Source organism: Gasterosteus aculeatus, chromosome 20, assembly GCF_964276395.1.
Source record: "Gasterosteus aculeatus chromosome 20, fGasAcu3.hap1.1, whole genome shotgun sequence".
Classification (NCBI taxonomy): domain Eukaryota; kingdom Metazoa; phylum Chordata; class Actinopteri; order Perciformes; family Gasterosteidae; genus Gasterosteus; species Gasterosteus aculeatus.
Window position 1 is genome coordinate 8,758,981 of NC_135707.1, and position 22,801 is coordinate 8,781,781.

A 22,801-nucleotide genomic window follows, 5' to 3' on the forward strand; every position below is an offset into this window, starting at 1 on the left:
AAGGAGTGTTAAAAATACCCGACTGGGAAATGTATTTCTGTGGTCGTAGAGAGCATCGTTATCGTGTTTAGCCAGGTGAACACAGTCTGCAGAGGAGGTTACATTTGTAAATAATCACAGGAAATTGGAAATTGTATCATTCCTCTCCCTCCTGCGGTAAACGATAACATCCGATCTTCTGGCTTCTGGTCAGTCAGGTTTTTTTTAGTGGTTTTTTTTTTAGAAATGCATGCTGGGCACGTGCACGCACACACACACACACACACTCGTATAAATACACACCCAGGCAGACAGACTGGGGGAAGTGGAGGCTCCTGCTTCCCCTGGGGGCCTCCGGGCTCTTCCTGCCCCGTGCTGACAGGGCTGGAGGTAACTGGTCGGTCAGAGTGCATTGTTGGGCGGATGAGGCTTTTGTCCCCCGGGGTAGCACATGCTCGGGCGGGACTGCCGGGAGGGCAGTGAAGGGCAGGAAGAGCGCGGTGGTTGGGAGGGAGGCCGGGGCGGCCAAAGAGGAGAGTGATGGTGTGAGGAGACGGAAGGGGATTGAAGGGGTGAGATCTGAAGCCTTTTGGCAAAAGCTACAGAGCTGGCCGACATATACATGTAACTGGTGGCTAATGCAAGATTGAATAAAGCCAGGAAATGAGAAGAAAAGGAGAGGAAGAGTCTGGCAAGAACAAAAGAGCAAAAAAACAGCAGAGAAAAAAGTGAGGAGACTCCTTTTTAAAGATGGAGTGGAAGACTGCTGAGTTGATGCAGCTGTGCGGCTTTAGCTTCTCGCAGATCATGTTGTTTGTGCGACTAGGAGGGGGAGAGATGGGGAATCGAGCTTTGAACGCCGCTGACCCCGACACACCTGCACGAACGCCCACCATCGCCAGATGGAAGTTGCAGCGCGATTGCCTGCGTGTTTGCGAGTGAAATAGGCCCCAAAAGGTCTCCCTACTGTGACTTACCTGGAACGAATCCTGTTCTAGAAAACAAAGAACATTATGTGAATGCATTATGACCACCGGGGAGTGTAGCTTTGAGCTAAGTGTGTGTGCGTGTGTATGTGTGTGCGTGGCTGAGGGGGTATGAATAAAAGAGATTTATATCAGGGAAAGAATGGTTTGTTTCTGCTCCTAAGAATAGCTTGTGTGACGGAAATGATTTTGATGCTCTATGCAAGCCTCTTTGCGTGTGTGCGTGTTCCTCTCGTTTTGTGCGTATTTGCCCAGGGGTGCTTTGCAGATCAAATGCACTTGCTGTTTAATTCACCGTCTCAACAAGCAGCTCTTACAAAGAATGTGCACGCACCGGCACGTGCACGTCTGCATAACCTCAGACATAAACATACAGAATGGGAGAAGAATATGGAGATAAGACCAAATATTTGCAGACTTATTTAGTTTTTAGGGACTGGAGATAGTCTTCCGGGGTCTGCTGAGTCCATAGTAAATCGTGGATGATTGTGTTCACGTTCATTTGTGCGTGTAGCGGCTGTGCAGATGTTCTCCTGCTTGACAGCACGGAGAGTGCATGCAAATGTTTCTGTCTGTATGAGAGGTTATCACAAATGTGCACAAATGATTGCTGTGCGTGTGCTTCTCTTTATTTTCTTTCTTTCCCTGAACGAATATCTTGAAACCATATCAGAACTGATTTATATCAGACCCGAGGCTATTATATTAAAATGAGTCCATTGTGTATGTATTTGGGGCAACGTTGCTGAAATTATAATATTAAGGGTATATTCTGAAGTCTTGTCTCCATATGATCAATAAAAGAATTACGTTTAAATGAATAAATGTTCAATGGAATGAACTGTATTGTCTTATTCTTAATGCCCTATCATGGCATATTCCATATACATTTATTTTATACCTATCATATTTTTTATATCCATACTTTCCATTAACATTCCACTGAACGGTTAATATACAGTAATATTAAATCATCACGCAGCTCTATATACTTTTCTATATTTCCTGTGTCTGCAGGGATGTAAAGCGGTTTATATCCATCTGCACTGGCTGGTTCCTCTGCTCTTTTAAATGAGTCGTAATGAGGCGAGGACTGTGGGGACTGTGTGTTTTTTTTCAGCTCCTCCTTTAAAGTCCACAAACTGCTTCCCCATTCATCTGTCTGTCATCTCATGTAGACGTCTCCTCTTCTGTCATCGCTGCTTCCTTTCCTCCCTTTCTTCTATTTGGACTTCTTTCTTTCTTAGCTGCAACCATATGATGTAGTGCCCTATTTCTACAAATTGTTTACGATTTGTATTTGTTTTCATTTTTATTTAATATTGTTTTGTGTGTGTGTGTGTGTTTGTGTGCTTGTGATGACGTTGCGCACCCCCCTGTAGTTCCACTGCGCCCCCCTAGGGAACGCCCCCCCCAGTTCGGGAGCCACTGTGTTAAAACGTAAGTCTGTTGAAGAACAGTGTGTGTCTGTTTGTTTTACACCTCCGTACAGATTTCTAAAAACAATCTCTAACATTCCTATTATTTCACCCTCCCGACACATCGGCAATCACTCTCTCTATCGAACCCAGAGGCATCATTTTAAAACGAATGACACTATTGATTTGACTCATTAATTACGGCCCCAAGAAACAAGTCTAAGCACAGCGTCAAACTGCTCCCAGCTATTGTCGGACTGTATTTTGCTCTCAGTCCCTGACGCTTACTCGCGTCTCCGCGTGCGTTCACGTGCGTTTGTGAGCCTCGCGTAGAGCCACTGTGCGACCGCATGGCAGCGCCTGCTGAGGCTCTCCTGCAGGTCTTTGGCCCCTCGCTAATCCCTCCTCGTCGGGCCCTCAATGATTTTCAACAACGTCACTCAACCCCCCACAGCCGAGGCATCATGGGTAACGGCCCTGAATCCACAGCAGAGCGGCGTGTGAGGAGTTTGAGGAAGCGGCTCGGCGTTGCCCCGTGGGTTTAGCTGTCAGCTCGGGGCGGCTATAGAATGAAATGGTCTTGCACGTACAAAAGCTCTTATCTTGGAGGAGGAAATTAACTGTTATTGAAATTTGCCGTTCCCAGGAGCTCTACGTGAAGAGCTTGTAAACACTCCCACGAACGTGGACGTGCTCTTTGTCACCTTGGCGGTAACACCGGGTTCACCACGGCAACAGACTTCTCATCTGACCGATCTGCCTTCAACAGGAGGGGGGGACATGGCTGCCGAATGATGCTCCGCTCGCTGGGTGTAAAAGCTGAATCCTCTTTATTGTGCGCCAACAGCGAGGCATGAACAGCAGAAATAGATGCCGCTGAGCACTCCCAGTGTGCCTGAATGCAGGGCTCACATTTTGATTTATTTATGTTCCAGTACATTTCGGTTTTACTAAGTCATTACCCTCCCAAACGACCGTCGCTCCTCGGGTATTCAGACAAACAAAACCCTGTGAAAGGAGCTCATGCTCGGGTTTAATGTCACTGGTGTCTTTATGATCTTTTGTTTGTGCAGTGGTTTACATGGTCGCTCTCTCTCCGGGAGTCTGTGTGTCATCATCTGGCTCCCAGTTATTTATGTGTATTACACACACTGTCCAGGTACAGCTCGCTGGTCGTGTATCCTCCATATGATGTATGGAGCTGCTACATTTCTATATCTTGATATTCTGCCTGCCGAGCAGACACACTAGCATAATGCTGTCTCATGGTGAGTTAAAAGGCCAGCGTGTGTGTGTGTGTGTGTGTGTGTGTGTGTGTGTGTGTGTGTGTGTGTGTGTGTGTGTGTGTGTGTGTGTGTGTGTGTGTGTGTGTGTGTGTGTGTGTGTGTGTGTGTGTGTGTGTGTGTGTGTGTGTGTGTGTGTGTGTGCGCTTTAGGCCTCCCCGGTCATTTATCCTATTTTCAGGCCCTTTACTCTGCCGCCCTGCTCTTAATACCACTTCCACTCTGTTGCTTCAGGGTTCGGTCGCCCAATTGCTTTTCATTAGTGTGGATAGGTGGAAAGAGAAGCAGCGTGTGTTTTTAAATACAGCTTCCCAGTATTATACTTTCTCTACCATTGATACGTAGCACTGCAATTGACCGTTGTTTTGATAACTGATTAATTGGAAGAACATCTTCATGTGCAGCCTGATCTCCAAAACCTGTTCGTAAAAATGTATACGAAAATCTTGAACATACAAATTCGTAGTGATACATACTAAATAAATACGGACTGCAACTGATGACGTCACCCTATTCAAAGTGAATGGGGACCTGCATCCCGTAAGCACACTGTGAAGTCTAACGATGTAAAATAAACGTGTTATGATTGCATTTTTAATGAGAAATCCATGTTAAATTGTAAGAATAGAATACTAACCCTGACCCCCTCAAAAAATCCAACATGGCGGAGAGGCGTTCACTCAAGAATCCGACATGGTCCGCCATGTTGTTCACTCAAGGGGCGAGGTTAACCACCGCCAGTTCGTATGTATTGTTACAAATTTGTATGTTCAAGATTTTCGTACAAGGTCGTATACATCGTATACATTTTTACGAACGGGTTTTGGAGATCATGTGGTTTTTGGAATGTACATTTTCATTTACAAAAGCTCAGCGGGATGTCTTAGACATCTTTTTTTTCAGATCAGCAGTTAAAAGAAAAGATGTTTGCTATAACATGATACAAAGACAAGCTGTAAATCCTCATTATTAAGTAATTAAAAATTAAAATTAATTTAATAAACGCTGATTGTTTTTTAACAGAAAATCTTTTCCAGTTCAGCTATTTTCTCCTCAGAGGATGCTGATGTTCTTCCTGTTTTACATGTAGATTCCGATTGAGATTCTATTTATCACAAGCAATATGAATTTGTTTGTTTTAACCTTTTGACTACAATACTGCAGAGAGTTTTTGGCTGTATCTCATTGATTTGTTTGGTGGTGTCAGTTGGCATGGTGTACATAATAAACAAATATGTTAATTGTGAAGGCATCTTATGTTCTTGAGTTCATCTTGTATTGGTGGCGTGCGTGCGTGCGTGCGGGCGTGCATGTGCCCCCCCCCCCCCCCCCCCCCCCCTCGGGGAGTAGGCAGCGTATTACTTGTCTTGGTGAAATGAGCCAGACCTTGAATTAGGCAGGTTGAGCTGCAGGGGAAATTTTGTAACACTTGACCTGTTTCACTGAGTCATTTGTGTGGATGTAGAAAAAGAGGGAATGAAAGGGAGAGAGCAAGTCTTGGGAGGGCAGCACAAGTGGTTAAGGGGGGAGAGGGATGGAGGGATGAGTGACAATTAGACATGATAGATAGAGAGAGAGAGAGAGAGAGATAGAACAACAGCTGGGGAAGCCAGAGGGGAGAAAAAAATGAGATGACCGTGCCTTCATATTTCCTTTTTCTTATTTTTGTCTTTCCCTCACCAATCCTTCCATCCTTGTCCTCGTCCTGCTGTCAGCTGCCTCTCAGGCAGCCCGGTTGAGTCGCCTTCCCCTCATTACTCACCCCTTCAACCCGAAAGGTCATAAGTAAAAACGTAGCACTTTAACATGCAACCATTGCGTCCTTGTGTTGGTGCCCTTTTTGTTTGTGTCCCCCCCCCCCCCCTCTCTTAGTGTGTGTTGTTAAAATACTTGATGCCAGGTCTCCACATTGATATTAATAGTGTAGTTTTTCATTTGAGAAGCTCAGCTGGTGGTCATGTGCCCTGGAGGAAGAGTTTAAGCCGTGTATCTGCATCACTGGCTGCTTATGTTCTCTTGGTTGCCTCTTCCTGCTGTCCTCACATTCTCTCTCTCTCTCTCTCTCTCTCTCTCTCTCTCTCTCTCTCTGTGTGTGTGTGTGTGTGTGTGTGTGTGTGTGTGTGTGTGTGTGTGTGTGTGTGTGTGTGTGTGTGTGTGTGTGTGTGTGTGTGTGTGTGTGTGTGTGTGTGTGTGTGTGTGTGTGTGTGTGTGCGCTTTATCTGTTAACACAGTCACAATGTGGGCACTGCTTTCTTTTGGGGACTAAATGCACGTCCTTGAAAAGCAAATCATTCCATTTTAGGGTGAACACCGTTCATTGCAGGGGTATCTAATATTGAACTGGGTGTAGTTAGAAACAACTTCCTCATGCACCTAAATGTAGTCACCAACTTTTACGAAAGATCAATAAATATTGATAATAATAAGATCAGATGAAATATTGATCAGATTTCAAATCAAACTATTCAAATAATAAATTAGCTCTTAATAAATAGTATTATCCAGTCTTCCAACTATTTTCGTGCTCGGCTGTCCACCTTTCCCTTTTTTTCGAGCACACCATGTGAAAATAACTTCATTGACTGCCCTTGGAATTCTCCAGCTGTTTTGTCTCCCTTGCTTGTGTGCTATATATCGAGTCAAGGGCGATTCTTATCAGAATACACATAAATCTGATTGGCCGAGTAGCATTACGTGAGATGGTTTACATCCCATGTAATTGGTTTGTGCGCTTCCTTGTACAGGTCTCTGCGTGCGCACTCTGAGAAATGATCACCTCCCGACTCGTTTGGAGGCACATTATTAGAAAAGTTAGCTTAGGGTAAGTTTCCAGGAAATGGAGTGAAGTCAATGGAATGTGCCCAAAGGTTATGAAACCACATCTGTGTTCATGTGTGATTGCATTTTATTTTCTCTTCCCTTTGGGTATAATTAGTATAAAGTAGTGGTAATTATAATACAGGCCAGATTAAAAAAATGTCACAGGGTCAATTCCCCCCAATAACGATTCATACCTTTGTTCTATCCAGCCAAGCAGATAATTGGATTCTTATTTAGATTTCAATGTAACAACTTTCTATTGAATAAGATGTGTAGTCTAGAAGCACCTCGTGATTATATCATTTGATCCCATTAATATGCAAAAAAGGGAAATTCAAAGAAGCCTGCAGAGAGTTTTTCAGCTTGTGTGCAAGGCTCTTTAGGAATGGAGCAGAATCCTTGAGAGGTTTCCTCTCTAGTTTGCATTAATAAGTCAATGCTCCTGTTGGTTTAAGCAATCTCGGAATAAAGCTGCAGGTTTCTCACAAAAATAGTTTTTTTTTTAATGAGTAAAACTGCCCTACTAACTAATTTGTAAATATCTAATTACAATTTAGGCTTAACACAGAATTATTTTTCAAAACCTTGTGTAAATGCAAAGGCTTCCTGATTTACTGATAATGTTGCAGATACAGATCCCACAATAATACACCTAATGTGTCATTTGATAAGTTGCAGTAGACATTCTTCATCATTTGGGGGAACAGAGCTTTTAACTCTTTGTGTTAAACCTTATTTCCCCACAGGTGGATCAGTCATAAAAAGGTCAAAATGTGTTTTACTCTGAATGCGTTAGAGTGATAATGTTTCCCTTTTGTAAACGCGTGTGTGGCTGTAGAAAGAAATGCACTTGTCACACTCCCTTTTCCTTCAAATCTGATTTCATTACCCTCCTTGTCCCCAATCTCCCCTGTCGCCTACTGCACCACTCCCGCCACAGCTGCGTAGAGTCGTTGCCTTTCACTTCTGGTGTGACGGCTGGTGTGGCACCGCCTGGCTGCTGGCACTTCCTCTGGTGATACGAGGGCCCGCCGTCAGTCCAAACAGACCCTGGTGTTTGTTGACATTTAGCATTTTACCACAAAAATTATGCATCCTTGTTGACATTCAGCCTTATGCATAAAATTCATGGTGTGTGTGTGTGTGTGTGTGTGTGTGTGTGTGTGTGTGTGTGTGTGTGTGTGTTTGTCTGTGGGTGTGTGGCACTTCCTGTAGGCGCTGCGGCAGAGAACAAGGCAAGGAGTATGTCGCAGCAGAGGCAGGAACACGCACAATATCTACACACACTAATAGCATGAATACACAACAGCTTTGTTGCACTGAAAAACACTGAAAAAGAAATGTAGCCACATACGTCCCCGTCAACCCCAGATCACCGGGCCTTATGGATGCGTTTGAGGGTCATTTGTTTCATGTTACCTTCCATTCTCGTCTTCATTTTGGATTCAAGACTGCTACACACACACACACACACGCACACACAACCTCCCTGCGGTACTTCACTTTATTCATTCTTTGCAGATTAATTCTGGGACGACACTTTTTATGATCCCCAATTTATGTCAGCAGGCAGGCCTCTTATCTCCTCTGCCTCATGTCTCTGTCTGCCTCTACATGTGCGCTCGGTGAAACAATGGTACCTTCTAGTAACGAGCAATGGTTTTGTCAGGTTTTAAAAGGAGAGGGAGACAAATGAGGGTCGTGGGGGGGGGGATGCGAGATAATAGGTTTTCTGTGGTGATTAACATTCCAGAGTGGCGCGTTAAAGAAAGTGCAACGCTCCTTTTGTGTCTTTACTGACAGACAAATGAACGGAGGTCTCGAAACCGGTTTTGTCTGTGGCACAGAATAAACCTGCCGTGTCTAATCTACATCTCTTATGACTCTGAGCATCTCCACATCCCGCTTCGTTTAAGCCGAGTGACGCATCTCCCCCCCCCCCCTCCCCCTCCTCCTCCCTCTTATTGTGAGAGTAGAACCACGTCTACACATGGCAGCCGGTGTGACGGTGAGTGAGCTCTTGTCCCGTCAGTCGGTGAGTCAGCCAGCCATTCCTGACTAACCGGTCGTTCCAGCCATGCTGCCGTGACCCACCTGTTACCCGGAGCAACGGGGGCGGGGCTGCATCGCTGTGCGTGTGTGTTCATTTGTTGGTTGAAAAGCAGGAAATGGTCTTTGGCGAGCCACCGATCTACTGTACTGATGATGACTGCACTAAGGTGCGGCATGCACCTGTCATTTGACTTGACTCAATAGAAAGTGGAAAAACGAGTGGTTCATAGATGTCGATGGGTGGATCGACACAGATAACATCTATTTCTCAATAATGGATTTGAGTTTCAAGGATTGTGTGGTCACTCCAGTTGTTCAAGCCAAGCTGGTTGAAAAGCTCCTGCTTGGAGAGACTCATATGATATACATGAAAAGAAAAATATCCATCCAAGGAACAATATTATTACAAACAATATAGGGGTTGCATATTGTATAAGACGACAACGCTAAACACGTGCTTTCCATTGATGGAAATCAAACCCTTACACTTTACATTTGTTTTTGCCATTTTGAGCTATAAGAGGACCTAAATACAACTCTGCCTGAGGCTTTTTCATCAACATTCCCTCCACTTTTCTAGCCGGATATAGGCCACTAATGCCTATCTAATCAGGTAGTCTGTCTGGAGGTTGCTCATGGATTCGGTGCTAAGATCAGTTGATTCTCTCCAGTCCCCGTCTTTGATCCTAATGTCTCATCCGCCCTCAGATCAAAACGTACATCCGCCCGCTGCCTGCTGTCCCGCCGCGCTGTGCGTGCACCCACACACAGTCAGGTGTGCTCTGAAAGCTGAGGAGAGCAGACAGCCTTTTGAGCAAACTTAAACCAGGGATTAAGGATACATTTACTGCCCATCGAGGTGTGTGTGTGTGTGTGTGTGTAGTGGTGTCTATTTTTGACTCTGCCTACAGAGAGAAATGCATGGTTCCCCCACAGAAAGAAAACCTCTTGCATCATCGCCGGGTTTCGCGCCCCCCCCCCTTTCTCACAGGTGCTTTTTGTCATCCACACACTCTTGAGTGCATGCTGTGTATTCGCTCTATTTATGAGCATATCCTTCTGTGTGTTTGTTGTTTGCATAAGAGCTCATATGTGCACAAGGATCTGACTGAGTTTGGGGCGGGGGGATGTACTCACGTGTGTGTGTGTGTGTGTGTGTGAGATCCCTCTTTTCTGGCATGCCTAAGTGGCTCTGACACATCTATGGCTTTTCCAGGCGAATCACGGCCGGTGCCAAACTGCCAAGAAATCAATGCAACAGCCTGCTCCCCTCCTCTCCCCTACAACGCCCCTCCCCCACCACACACCCCATTCTGCCCGCTCTCCTTTTCTCCCCTCGCTCTGTCTGCCTCCTCTCCTTTTTTCTCCCTCCGTCTTGCTCGGAGCCCTTATTAAAAATGGAGTGTGTGTGTGTGTGTGCTGCATATTTAAAATGGTCATGGATGGATTTAAACGCCTGATGGTATTTAGCGTCTCCTCAGGAAGCTGCTATGAGCCCTAAAGCTGACTCCTCTGACTGGAGCCTGACTGACTGGTGAGCGCACACACTAAACCTCTAATAATGACTTGTGTACACACAGTGAGCCCAACGTATGCATGCAGACACACATACACACACTTGTCATTACGGCACTGTGCTCTGAGTTGAGGACGCCGTTGGCGTTCTTTCAGGTTGGAATGGATACATTGTAACACTGTGTGTGTGTGTGTGTGTGTGTGTGTGTGTGTGTGTGTGTGTGTGTGTCTCAAAAAACTTGTTTTAACTATTAGAAGATCCTCTCATGGGTTCCCAGCACGTCTAAGCACGTGTGTAAAAGAGCGCATGCGTCCGTTCTTTGTGCGTGTGCCCTCCCCACGACAGTCGGGCTAGATGTCACGCTGAGTCCCTTCAGGTGGAGCGGCGAGTGTTTCTGTCATGTTGTCTTTCATGCTGACTTGGATTCGGGCTCCAATCGGCTCCTAAGTGTCCTTCACTGAAACGCTATTGATTACCCAACACATTCTCTAACGCGGAACATAAATACTGCTGCTGCGAAACAGCCGGTTCACAGATGCCCCCGCACAGACTGCAGGAGCCTCTGAACAGGCACAAATGGGAGATGGAGGAGATGTACTGGTTTTGTAATGTCTGAATATTTTCATGAATAGTTCATGTAAGAGTATTTTGAACTGCGCTTGCAACTAGTTTTTGCTTCTGAACAGTGAACTTGAGGGCACGGCCCTCAGTGCCTTGAATACCCGGTGGAGGGTGAGAAAGTACATTTGTTCATTATTAATGCCGAGAGGGGTTTTCGAGCGGGCGGCTACTTCTTGTAATGTCGTTTGATGTACGTCCGGCCGTTGGCCATCTTTTGTCCGTGACATATGAGGGTTGAAGCGTGTCCATAAATGGGGAGTGTTTGCATCCGTGCGCACGCATCAGAAAAGTGGCTCACATTTGTGTGTAGATTTCTGTGTGCTTTTCTGCTTTAGCCCTGGCGCGTGTCTGCCTGCCAGCACACATCCTCCCATTCACGTTTGCACTTTAAAGGCACCGGCCAGTGTGTCGTATTGTTGTCCAACAGAGTATGATGAATTTTGGCACACATTTCTGGATCCAAACGGCGGTTAGTTCTTATTCCCACAGATTTATTTCCAAAGCCACAAAATGATTTTGAAGTGAAGTGATTTTATGTTTGTTGCGTGTGCCAGAATACTGGTTTCATTTCTTTTTAAACAACGGATAAATCACCGGCACTCCACGCCGAGCAGCAAATCAACCACTCTTAAACAATTCTGTGTTCCCAAACACTTACACTTAAACGGAACGCTTTCCTCTCCACCTTCCCGTCTCTTCTGTATTCTGCCGTCCCTTTCCGCTCCCACTGGCAATGCATAACTGAATGCCAATGGAGGAATTGACTTTCTCAATGAGGGTCAGAATTTGCTGCCAGCGCGTCGTTCAAAGGTGTTTTTCGACGGCGAGCGTTGTTGTCGTTTCTCTCCCGGGGCACTGGGATGAAGAGCAAAGTGAATGACTGTGGAGAAGCGCGGGGCCATTGTTGCTCCACGTGTCATTAATCAGTAGCCGATGAGAGGCGGTTTGACGGAGCGACGGGCCCGTTTGCTGCCACGGCACTCTGGACCCTCTCCACGCGACGCCCTTTGAGGCAGCCGACTCTGCGGTCAACAATGCGGCAGGTACAAACACAGTAAATAACACTTGAAAGGAAATCATTATCTCAAACAGCGCACACACACACACACACACACACACACATTCTGAGCATGTATCATCCGATTAAGTTGAGCTAAAAGAGCAAGAACATTTGCAACTTTGTTTTTTTGACTCACACTTTCTCTCTCCGCTTTATCACCCTCCTACACATCGTCTACTTTTCCTTACATCTCTCTCCACCCTGCAGCTTGAATCTTCTATTCTCTCAGTCCCGTGTTCTGTCCTATATGTTCTACACTCTCCTCCCTTCTTCGCCGTCTCCGTCTCTTCCTCCGTGCCTTGTTTCCTTTCTGGCAGTCTGTGTGAGGAACTTGGTGGGAGGGCGAGATGAAGGCGCACTCTCATGTGAGAGATGGGAACGAACGAGCCGACTCCTCAAGAAGAGGCAGTAAAAGGAGCGGTAGCAAAGTCCTAGATGTCACTCCTTCCCTCCAACTCATTATATTTTATTCCTCTGCACAGCCGGCTGGGTAGTGTGGCGCGCATAGACGATACGCTGCGTAGCTTCCGGGGGCCGTGGCGAAGAAATCCAAAAAGGATAGCAGGGTTTGGGGTTGCGTGTGCGGCTGAGTGGTGAGGTAATGAGGTGAGGGCTCCTTTTTAGCCAGAGGTTAGCAGCGGTTAGGAGGTCAGGTAAACGCACCAGCTGCTCCAGACTGGCTCGCTCGCCTCAAGGCCGCAGTGACACTTGTAGAGGGGGAGAGTGTGTTGAGGCGGGGGGGAGCGGTCGTGGGTGAGGAGAGCAGAAAAAAAGCAGGGCGAGAGATGATGGATGAGAAGCCGGAGAGCATCGTGAGGGCAGATATGGCTGGATATTCTCAGATGGCAACGCGCACTGGGAATTACAGTATCACAGAAAACAAACAACACAACAGGTTTTTGTGTGTGTTACCTTGTTGATCATTTAGGGCGCCTTTTGCTACTTGATAAGCCCCTAGAATGTCTCACTTTTGCTCCAACACTTTGAAATGTTGGGGCGCTTTTGCTTATCCATTTTCTCGCAGAGACTTGGAAGAGAAGATAAACAGATTCCCAGTAAGTGTGCAGCCACAGAGCCAAGATGTGAACATCGCATCTTATCATAGAGAAGCAGGAGGGAAACAACTCCTCTCTCAACCTTGAAACATCCATCTCAATAGGCTCAACAACTAACGCATCTTATCTAGTTTGTTTAATCTGTCCTGAAACACAAATGTAATGTTACGAGAGTCAGCTGGCCTGAACACAGCAACTTCCCAGAGCCCAGAGGTGCCGGCATGACGGGAAACGGATAAATTAAGGAACAAACCTGATTTTCTATTACATTTTGACAATTTCCGTTAATTAAAAATGTAATAAAAACATTTGTATAACTTGGTCGTGTCACCTTGTGCGGTCCTGCAGACTCGCTTGATGATTTGCTGTCATGGTTTTAGAACATTCTGATTCATGATATGAGATATAATTCAATTGTAATGATTAAAAAAACAAACCAAACAATAAAATAACTGAATTCCTTCTGATTTAATACATAACCCAAACCCACGGTTTCAATTTCATTGACCAAATGAATGAATGTGATATTGTATCCATTTTGCATATCATGTTATGGTTATTTATCAATATGGTTAAAGGGAAAGCAAAATCAAATGTAAGGAAAAAACAACCATATTTTAGTTGCGTGTAGTCAAAAAAAAACAGTATGTTAAATATACAACATGTAGTATTTTAATAATTCCCTGTGGAGACAGGGGTGTAATCGTTATTTTAATGTTTGATATTTAAAAGTGCTAAAATGGGTTTAGAAATTAAAAATTCTGCAGTGGATGTGATGACAATGTGACCTGTGCTTTTTGAGCACATTTTTCCTGTTAAGTATCTGCTCGCTGTTTTAAACACTACTTGTTACCTTGTGCATCCGTTTGTTCAGAGGGGGGGGGGGGCAATCAGAGTGCTGCTTGTAGTACAACAGATCATTCAGGCCCTGAATGGACGGCTACATTTGGTTAATGCAACACGGTTTTCTCTGCTGGCTGCAGCCGACCACCACAGTGCCAGTTTAAAGTGGACTGTAAATATTGACAGGCTGACAGCAAGAGGCAAACTGCGACCTTGTCCGAGAGAGAGAAAGGGGGAGAGAAAGGGAGATGGCGGGATGATGGAGGCTTGGGGAGGGGGGAATAGATGGGGACTAGAGTGAGTTCCTGCCTTCTCCCAAGGCAACTAAGTGTGCTTTGATGCACTGTGGCAGGAAACACTCAGTCTCCCCATGTTTCTTTTTTAACATTACCACAACAGTGTCAAAATGCGCACACACACCCGCACGTTCACAGTACGGCAGTGACACGGATTTAATCAGAGGTTGAGCTGCGGAATCACAGCAGATTAAAAATGACCAGGATCACTGATCTGCCCAAAACAAAAGCCTTGGCCTCAGCATTGCGCACTAACACCACACACGCTATATTCAGTCAGATCGCCAGAGTGAATCTGTCCTCTCGGAGCCGTTCAGCTGGTCGCGTCGTCCGAAACCAGCGCAATCAATTTGTATTGCCCCGAAATGAATTGTAATGGCATCATGAGTGCAGCGGATAGTAAATGCCTCTGATGGTGATTGTGCAAGTGGGTGTAGCAGGTCTTCAACTGCCATAAAATGAATGTCAGAGGTATCTACGGCACTCTGTAGCCCTCGCATTGATTGTGAATAATTTAAGACGTGTGTGTGTGTGTGTGTGTAACCAGATTTTCAAACGGTTTTCAGTAATTCCTCTTTCCTTCCTTTGTTCGGTTCCAGCCATTCTGTGCATCTATCTAGCCAGTTGATTGTCTGGTTACTAGATTGCCGGAGATGCTCGGCAGATGTGCGCCGAGCTGAATGGATGAGTCGATAGATGGATACGGTGTTTGTTTTACCAACTTAACCTTAGAATCTAAAGGGTAGGATTCCTCTTTTCTCTTAGTGAGCAATGAGATTACATGTACTGTTCTTTATCTTAATCTCTTTCAGAGGCCATCAATTTGTCCGGTCCTAATCTCATCTCCAGGCACTCTGCTGTGGCCGTGCTAGTGTCTTTCTGGTCGCACTGCAAGTCGCGTCTCAGTCTGTTGGCACTTCAGCTGAAACCAGTCCGTCTCATTATGGTCCAACTTGCATTCAGGGCAAGCTTTTGCTGAAACTTGCCAGTTACCACGGACGTCTTAAAACAACAACAAAGGATAACTTTAGCGGATAATAAAAGGGAATACCAAATCAAATGGTTGCTCCTTCAAAGACGTTGATGTGGAGTGATCAAACGCTGTGGGTTTATATGATTAAATAGTCAGTTTGCTAAAAAAGCGTACTGGAAAAAGAAGTGTGGGAGGGAGAAAAAAGAGGAGTGGACATGCTGCACAATTCATTTGAGTTTGACTGAAAACTGAAACTCAACTTTTTCTCCGGTGAATCAACGTCACCTTGGAAGAGCTGAACAGATTTCTGATTTTCACGGTTGTTGTTTGCCAGGAGATTTGGCAATCGTAAAAAAAAAACTTCTGTGTGCAGACCGATTTGTGGAAGAGGTCAGGGAGGGTAATAAAAACAGGCTTATCTCTACTTGTTAGGTACAGGAGATAAGAGATGTAGAGGGAGACGCTTCAGATTTGCGCCGTCGTATTACTGGACCAAACAAGCGAATCCCAAATTACACCGGCGATGGAGCGGGATGATGGGAGTGAAGGAGGGAGGGAGGGAGGGAGGGATGGGTGGACGGCAGAAGAGCGGAGATAAAAGCCCGGCGTGTGCAGGGATGCTGAGGATAGAACAGCATGCTAACCTTAATCCCCTCAGGGAGAGGCATAAACACACAGGAAGAGAGGACATGGGATTGAGTGGTAAAGAGAGGGATGTGAGATCTTCGTCCTGCCGCTCTCCTCTTCATCTCCTCGGTGTGGGATCAGTCAGTTGCAGGCAGCAGCTGGGAAATCTCTCTGCTCATCTAAAAGCCAGCGTCTTAATCACAGCCGCCATCCCGCTTGGCGCTCTCTGCTCCCGCCTTCTTCTCCTCTTCCCACCTCCTTCAGCCTCAATGTCACTGGCTGTTTCGGTCCACGTCATCTTGACTCACCTCGTCTACCAGCGTGTCGTCTTTTGGAGGACTCATCTTCATTGCAGCATTCCGCTCAGTGATCCGTATGTGGCAAGTTTTTCATGGACTCACGATTCTGTCTCCTCATTTGACTCCCTCCGCCCTTCTGCTAAAAGTATTTTGAGAACGAATCTTTTTGGAGAAACTTTGACCACAGACTGCTCAGCGCTCAACCTCCTGAAGCTCCAGAGATTCTGGTGGTATTTTCAACTTGCTTAAGTGAGCCTGCGATAATTTTCATTTCAGCCAACCAACCAACCAACCAGGCGCATCTCCTCTTCCTTCACTCCCCCGCCATCCTCCTCCTCTCTGTGGCCCCGGGGAGAATGGTTGACCGGCCTGGGCGGGCAGGCTGTGGTGCGCAATGGAGAGCTCACACACAAGAAGGGATAAGTGTTTATCAAACTAGATGGTCACTGCATCGATCGCCTTACAGAAAATCAGCTGACCTTTTAACTGCGCCTGAATCGTGGCCCTTTTGCTCATTGACCAGTAAAGAAAACACAGTCAGTTGGAATACGACTCCTTCCTGTAGAGCTGATGTTGTTTTGTGTGTGCTGTTGTTATGCTGTCTGTTGTATTTTAATATTTATGTAAATACATATTTTTGTATGCATGTGAGGTTTGTGTGGAAAGGACTGCAGGCCGGTGTGTTAGTGTAAATATGTCAGAGTGAGCGAGCAGAGGATACTTCTAAATACAAGGTCTCAAGTGCTTGTAAATGAGGTTGCATTTTTCTAAGGTCTATGGCTTTAATGTGCTCTTTATGTGTGAGTGTGTGGTTGTTCGTCCTTGGCAAGGAGCTGCAGGGATTCTCACACACACTCGCGCTGTCTGAGCTGTTTCACGAGCGCACTGCATGGCTGGTGTCCATGGTCTCAACACCGGGGGCCCGCTCTCGAGTCAAGTCGCTCACACACGAGCGCCGCACCGCGGCCCCTAAAATGCTCCTTTTTTTTCCTGCTGATCCCTTTCTTTCCTATCAGAGGTCATTCAGCTTTCCACCTGAAACCTGCTGAGTGAAAAGGACTTTGGTCGGACGCCTGTGAGATAAGAGGGGAGGCGAGGGAGGTGCCCGATGGCGTCTTCAAAGAATTCCCATGAGTCAAAATAGAGGAGTGAGCGTTTGCGACGATAAACAGACACGACACTGGAATGAGGAAGAGTATCGCAAACCACACAGGAAAGACCAGTCATCTATAGCGTTTGGAACGAATGGGCCCTGTGGCTGGGCAGCGTTTCGGTTCTAAAGAAACACAGCACCATCATGTGGCGGATGGTGTCGTAACATGTGACGTCTTGAATGCGAGCTTTTAGTTGAAACAGTTTCCAATCGTCACATCCAGGCTGGATGTTTTGAAGGTGTGTGCTGTGGAGGCACCAAGGCCTTTTATCCGTCCCCCTTCATGCCCGTTTGATTATGTGTAAAACACTTGAACAAGCGTTACTTTGAAGACAACTTCGTCACAATCTTTAGTTAGTATTTTAAATACTTTGTTCTTGTAGTCTTTTTTTTTTTTTTTTTTAATGGGTGAGTTGAAACAAAATTGTTATCGCGCTCATTGTTCAACAGACTTTTTGACAGTTGCAAGAATAATTTGTTTCAATTCCTGCTTCTTTTCCTCTCCAAAGAAATATCTGCTGGTCGTCCTCTTTATTACAATAAAAATAAACCATTAAAGGCATTTTTGCTTTGTTTGATTTAATATATTATGGTTGATTATTATCACTGATCTGTTGCATGTTATAATGCCAAAAAGTATACTGCGTCCTTCATAATGAATTGAAGTAAGCACAAAATACAAAAAAGATTTTTCTTTTTTCAATGAGGGCTCCACATGGTTTTGTGCTGGAGGGAGAAAACAATGGGAAGCTTATTTGTACCCCCAGAATAAATCCAAACAACCCAATTAACGCTCCACCCCATGAGAATATGATTTTCTGATTGTTATATTCAGGGAGCCCCATCGTGTCATCATTAAAGAATTGGAAGGCTTAGTGATTATTGTGACTTAGTGGGTGTTTGCTATCCACGGTTCAGAGCCACTTTGATTTATTTTTAAATGTCATACCTTTTTATTTTCCATTCTCCTTTATGTTCGCTTCTAAATGAGTGTTTATAAAGTGTATTGTGTAGTTGGTTCACAGAGAGCTCCAAACATACGCCTTATGAATTACTTGGCACAATAACAAGCCGGCGCGGGAGGAAAAAGAAGGGCGGCGAGGGTCAGCTGTGAAGTAGGTGCTTTGGTTGTAATGAGCGACAAAGAAAGAGATGATCATCGGGAGACTTTTGCATGCGCAGAGGAATTCTCCTCATTTTCAGGAGATTGTCAAAGTAGTCTATTGTTGGAGGAGAATTGTAATTAGGGGACCAATAACATTCAATCACAACCCTCCCAATTACTAGGACCAGGGTTTGTTCTCATGAAATGAGCTTCAGATCCTCTCTGCCCTTTAACACCCCCTCATTAGCATAATCCCCAGGGACTTGGGTTGGGGGGGGGGGGTGGATAATGAGCCGGGTCGTGCCTTCAGTAAACACACGGGTGTGCGTGCGTGTGTATCTGTTCATGTTCAGTGTGGTCATGGTTCATTAGTGGAACCTCTGCATGATTCCTCTGGTTCATCTTAATCAGCCGTGTGACTCGGTGCTTTAATCAGCAGCCTTTCTTCACCTCACAGGCGCCGTGTCGTATGTGGCCGCACACGCACACAATTACTCATTCTCCTCTCTTCTCTTTTCTCTACTTCCCACATCTAAGGGTCTGACGATCTGGAGTAACTTCAATAGTCATAAATGCAGTCTTGCATTATATGGTTAATATGAATTATACTGGTAATGATGGTAATGCAGTGTTTCCTCTAGGTTTACAACTTCAGGGGGGGGTAGTCGGGCAAACGGTTCAGCTGGACGGGGGGGTTTGGGGGTCAGTCTGGTGGTCTCAAGATTCATTTCCTTTGGCATTCCCATCACGGGACTTTCCTATTGTTCCTCTTTGGAGGACTACTTTTTGCTAAGCTAAGATATGTGGGTGGTATCACATCTTCTTTCTAAACCCGAAAGCAAAGTGCATTTCCTCAATTGAATCTGAACAGAGTTCATGAATACATACAAGTGAAGAGGTGCTCATGGTTTTATTTTGAGGCTCGCGGGGCCAAAATGTTGCAAACCATTGCGTTGTATAAAATGATACACGGCCTGAAACGAACTGCTGTGTTGTGTAACGGACCGACGCGGTGTGTAGTGTGAGTCCACTTGTGATCTCGTCTCAAGGTATTTTCCCTCCTTGTCTTGCGTTTCAAGGTACTCGTCTTCCAGAGAAGGGTGCGACGACGGGCAGCATCATAGGAGCCATCATCGGAGTCATTATCCTCCTGGCCATCATCGGGACCGCCATAGCGATGTACCGCAAACACAGTAACAAACTGAGCAGAGGGTGAGTGTCTGTGGCCGATGACCACGGTTCACTTCACTGGATTTTTTTGTTTGGTATTTTCAAACTGCTCAATGCCGCACGTCTCATGTTTCTGGAACTCACAGCTTTGTTTGTTTGTTGTTGTTGTTTCAGTGGTCCACCCAAGTACAAGCCCCCTCCCCCCAAAACGACCAACTCCGCTGCCAGAGTGAGTCACCGTGCACTTTATTAACAAGGCCATTGTGTCGGGCACTTTGTAAAGTTAACGTGTTTAATTAAATATCCTCAAATATTCAGTCCGATTTCTTTTACATCCTCTGCAGCTAATCAGAAGTGCCGACCCGGTGGCCGAGAACAGACCCCTGCAGGACCAATACTACAACAGCCAGAGTGCAGAGCCAGTCACGGTAATGCAGCCTGTTGATTGAAGACGCAGAGCTGACATACTCAACTACTGTAGCTCAAATAAATATTATCAATCGTCAATCCAGGTTTTTTCTAACTTTTTATCAAGGTGGGGTCTGAGATTTTTTACGTTTTTATATTATTTTTTTCAATAATGAAACCATTGTCAACCCTAGTGGATCCATCAATGTTATTGCATATTGTGCAACCAGACCTTGTAAAGCACCAGTACGCTGAATTTACGTCCAAAGTATACTGACCCATGCTAACAAATATCATGCAGTATTTAGTTTACTTTCTTTGTTGCATAATGTACAATGGTAATAATCTCTCTAGCGTTTCATTCTGAAAGTTGGGTTTACGGAGTTAAAAAAAATTCATGTTGCAGAAATAACTTTTTAACTTTTTGTGAATTCTCGTAAAATTAAACATGTGCATTTTGCAGTTTCGATATCGATATAGAATAAAAAATGGAGAATTATGGACGAGTCTCCTTGTCTTCATAGCAGAATGTCTCAGATTGACAGTAACTGAAAACAGGCTAATCTCAGACACTGCGTGCGTGCGTGCGTGCGTGCGTGTGTGTGTGTGTGACAACCGCAGCAGTGTTGCACTTGATTAGCTCAAGGACAGAGCCCGAGGAGGACTGATAATAGTGGTCCACCAATTAGTCTTTGCCAGTTCACAAGGTTTCTTTCTCAAGGAGAGTTCTGCAGAAAATATATCATAACTTTTATGTTCTAGTCTTCCAGAAACTGATAAAACGGAATCTTGGCGGATTTCATCACCCGTTTACTTTTTTTCTTTTTGCTGGCAGGACCTGGATGCCCACCATGACACTGATGATTACAGTGGAGTTGACATGGAGCATTATCACGCTGCTGCCCCCTCTGGCTGGGACGATCCCGGAAACAATGAGGTCCCGCCTCCTTACGTGGGCTCAGACAGCAACACCCAGGACTATCATCAAGGCCCCAATGTGAGCCGCGGCGAAAGCTTTGTGTCGCCCGCCATGTTTGTGTGAGAAAACACAGAGCTGTGTGTGTCTCTTTGTGTAAAATATGTGTGCATTTGAGTGCGTGAATGAGTGTATCACTGGGCGAGTGGGGGTTTCTGAAGCCTACATGGCAAAGAGAGGGATTGAACTGTGGAAATGAGTGGATATGAATTTTAGCTTTGCCATTATGTCTGGCAAGTGGTCAGGTTACCAGTACTTTGATATAATCAGTTCAATTGTGTGTTGCTCTTTTCTAGAATTTGAACATTCCTAAAACCTGATCAGCTTGAGCCAGCAAGACACAAAATGTTCTTTATGTAACTTCTGCACGATTGTATCATACAGCAAGGGATTTAATGAGGCTGTCATTGTTAACTGTATATGAATCAAAGACGAAGTGCTGTGTTTAAATGTTACATCACGGTTGGGACACAAACCTGTTTTAAGTACAATGTCGCTGTGCAACAGCATGAGCACGTTTCAACAATGGACCGACTTGCAGTACAGAATGTGACTCTTTCCCGCACACGTAGCTTGGTGAGCAGAAACGCAGTGCGAGCACTCCCCACGTTGCGCCTGTCTAGACTTATCTGTCTGCTGTTGTTTATCTACAAACCCAGCTGGCATGAATTTGGTGTAAAACAGGTGCCCTGTGGAGAAGCTATTAGCTGGAGTTAATCGGGCGGCGCTGAGACTCTCCGACCGTGATGACATCAGGGAGTTAACTGCAGAAGAAATACTGTGTGTCAATGTTTTCTGAATCTGAATGTTGTTTTTTTGTATGTATTGTCTGGGATTTGTCTTTCTTATGAACATGAAAGGACATTTTGGTGGAAGGGAACAGAACTTCAGAGATAGTGAGTGATGGAAGGTAATTGGCTGGCAGCCCAGTTGCTGTAACATAAGATGTTTTTTTTAATGTTCTGTTTGCGTCCAGCTTTCCTTAAAGCCTTAGTCAAAACCTTCCAGATGCTCAAACTATTGGTAGCAACAGTGCTTTATATTTTGGGAAGATCTGTTACTTGAAATCTTTTTACTTTTTATATTTTTGCCTTTGTCTGCCAGCATGTACAGATGTATCAGGGTTAAAGGGTCTGGATCATGTCCATGAAATCTGTTGTAATTCATCTAGTGGAATAAATAGTTTTTGGGGGTTTCAAACGGGGGTGGACATGGTCTGCTGGTACACTGATGAAGCAGTCTGTTTTCATGGCCAGCGGTTACAACAATTGTGTTGGTGCCATGGCAACCACTTGAGAAACTTTTTTAAAAATGTTTTCTTTTACTGAAGTATGTTGATTTTAATCTGTTTTGCTCCCAATTAATTTCATTTTGAAAATCACCTTCACATTTGTTGATTCAATAAAATAAAAAAAGCATTTTGGTCGTTTTCTGAATAATTTAATGACATTTAAAAAATTGCTTCATTTTTTTCAGCTGAATGTATTTGTATTGTAATTCCCCCATTTCACCATGTGGTTGCAGTATGGACCGAAAGTATAGGAGGGTCCAGCACAGCAGAGCGTCTCATCCATGCATAGCACACTGTAACACCTAACGTAGAATACATTGGGGAAATAGGAGCACAGTTATAAGCTAGTATTGTCAAGACACTACATGGTGATATGTACATGTACAGTGACCTATTGTTGTGGAAGGCACAACCACAAAATGGCAGTTGCAGACTGTGGCTGCAGTACTCCCATTTGTCCATGTGAGGGCTCTAGAAATGAAGGCTGTACTGTAGCACACCTGATGCAGAGGCAAGCATCTGTTATCTGCTTCTCCCCCTCATGTCTGACTCATCTATTTCTATCTTAAGATGCATTTCCTCCAATCCAGTACTGACAGTTCACAAAAGAATTCTGCTGGCACGAAGGAGATGATTATTTTTAGATCAGGGTGATTCATTTCCAGCACTGAGACTGCACCAAAGGAGACAAAATGGGGGAGTCTTATAGATGCGGAATATTGCAGGATTGAACGCATCGACCTCCTGCTACCACTGACTCGCGTGTTCACACCGCTTGTGTTAGCTTATCCATATTAATTGGGTGCAGCAGGGCCTTGAATGGGCCAGGCCGGACGCAGACTTGTCCCTCGTGCTGCATATAAACGTGAG

At 45.1% G+C, this 22,801-nt stretch overlaps 1 protein-coding gene across 1 annotated transcript in view; it reads left to right on the forward strand.

Annotated features, from left to right (window-relative positions):
- The window catches only part of LOC120810835 (nectin-2), a 66,548-nt gene extending 44,490 nt beyond the window's left edge, over nucleotides 1–22,058 (forward strand). Inside the window, exons 7-10 of the mRNA XM_040165775.2 lie at nucleotides 19,166–19,298; nucleotides 19,431–19,485; nucleotides 19,601–19,684; nucleotides 20,500–22,058. Of these exons, the coding sequence (XP_040021709.2) occupies nucleotides 19,166–19,298; nucleotides 19,431–19,485; nucleotides 19,601–19,684; nucleotides 20,500–20,706 (479 nt within the window). The 3' untranslated portion in view covers nucleotides 20,707–22,058. The remainder of the gene's footprint in view (nucleotides 1–19,165; nucleotides 19,299–19,430; nucleotides 19,486–19,600; nucleotides 19,685–20,499) is intronic.
- The last annotated feature ends 743 nt before the right edge of the window (nucleotides 22,059–22,801 follow it).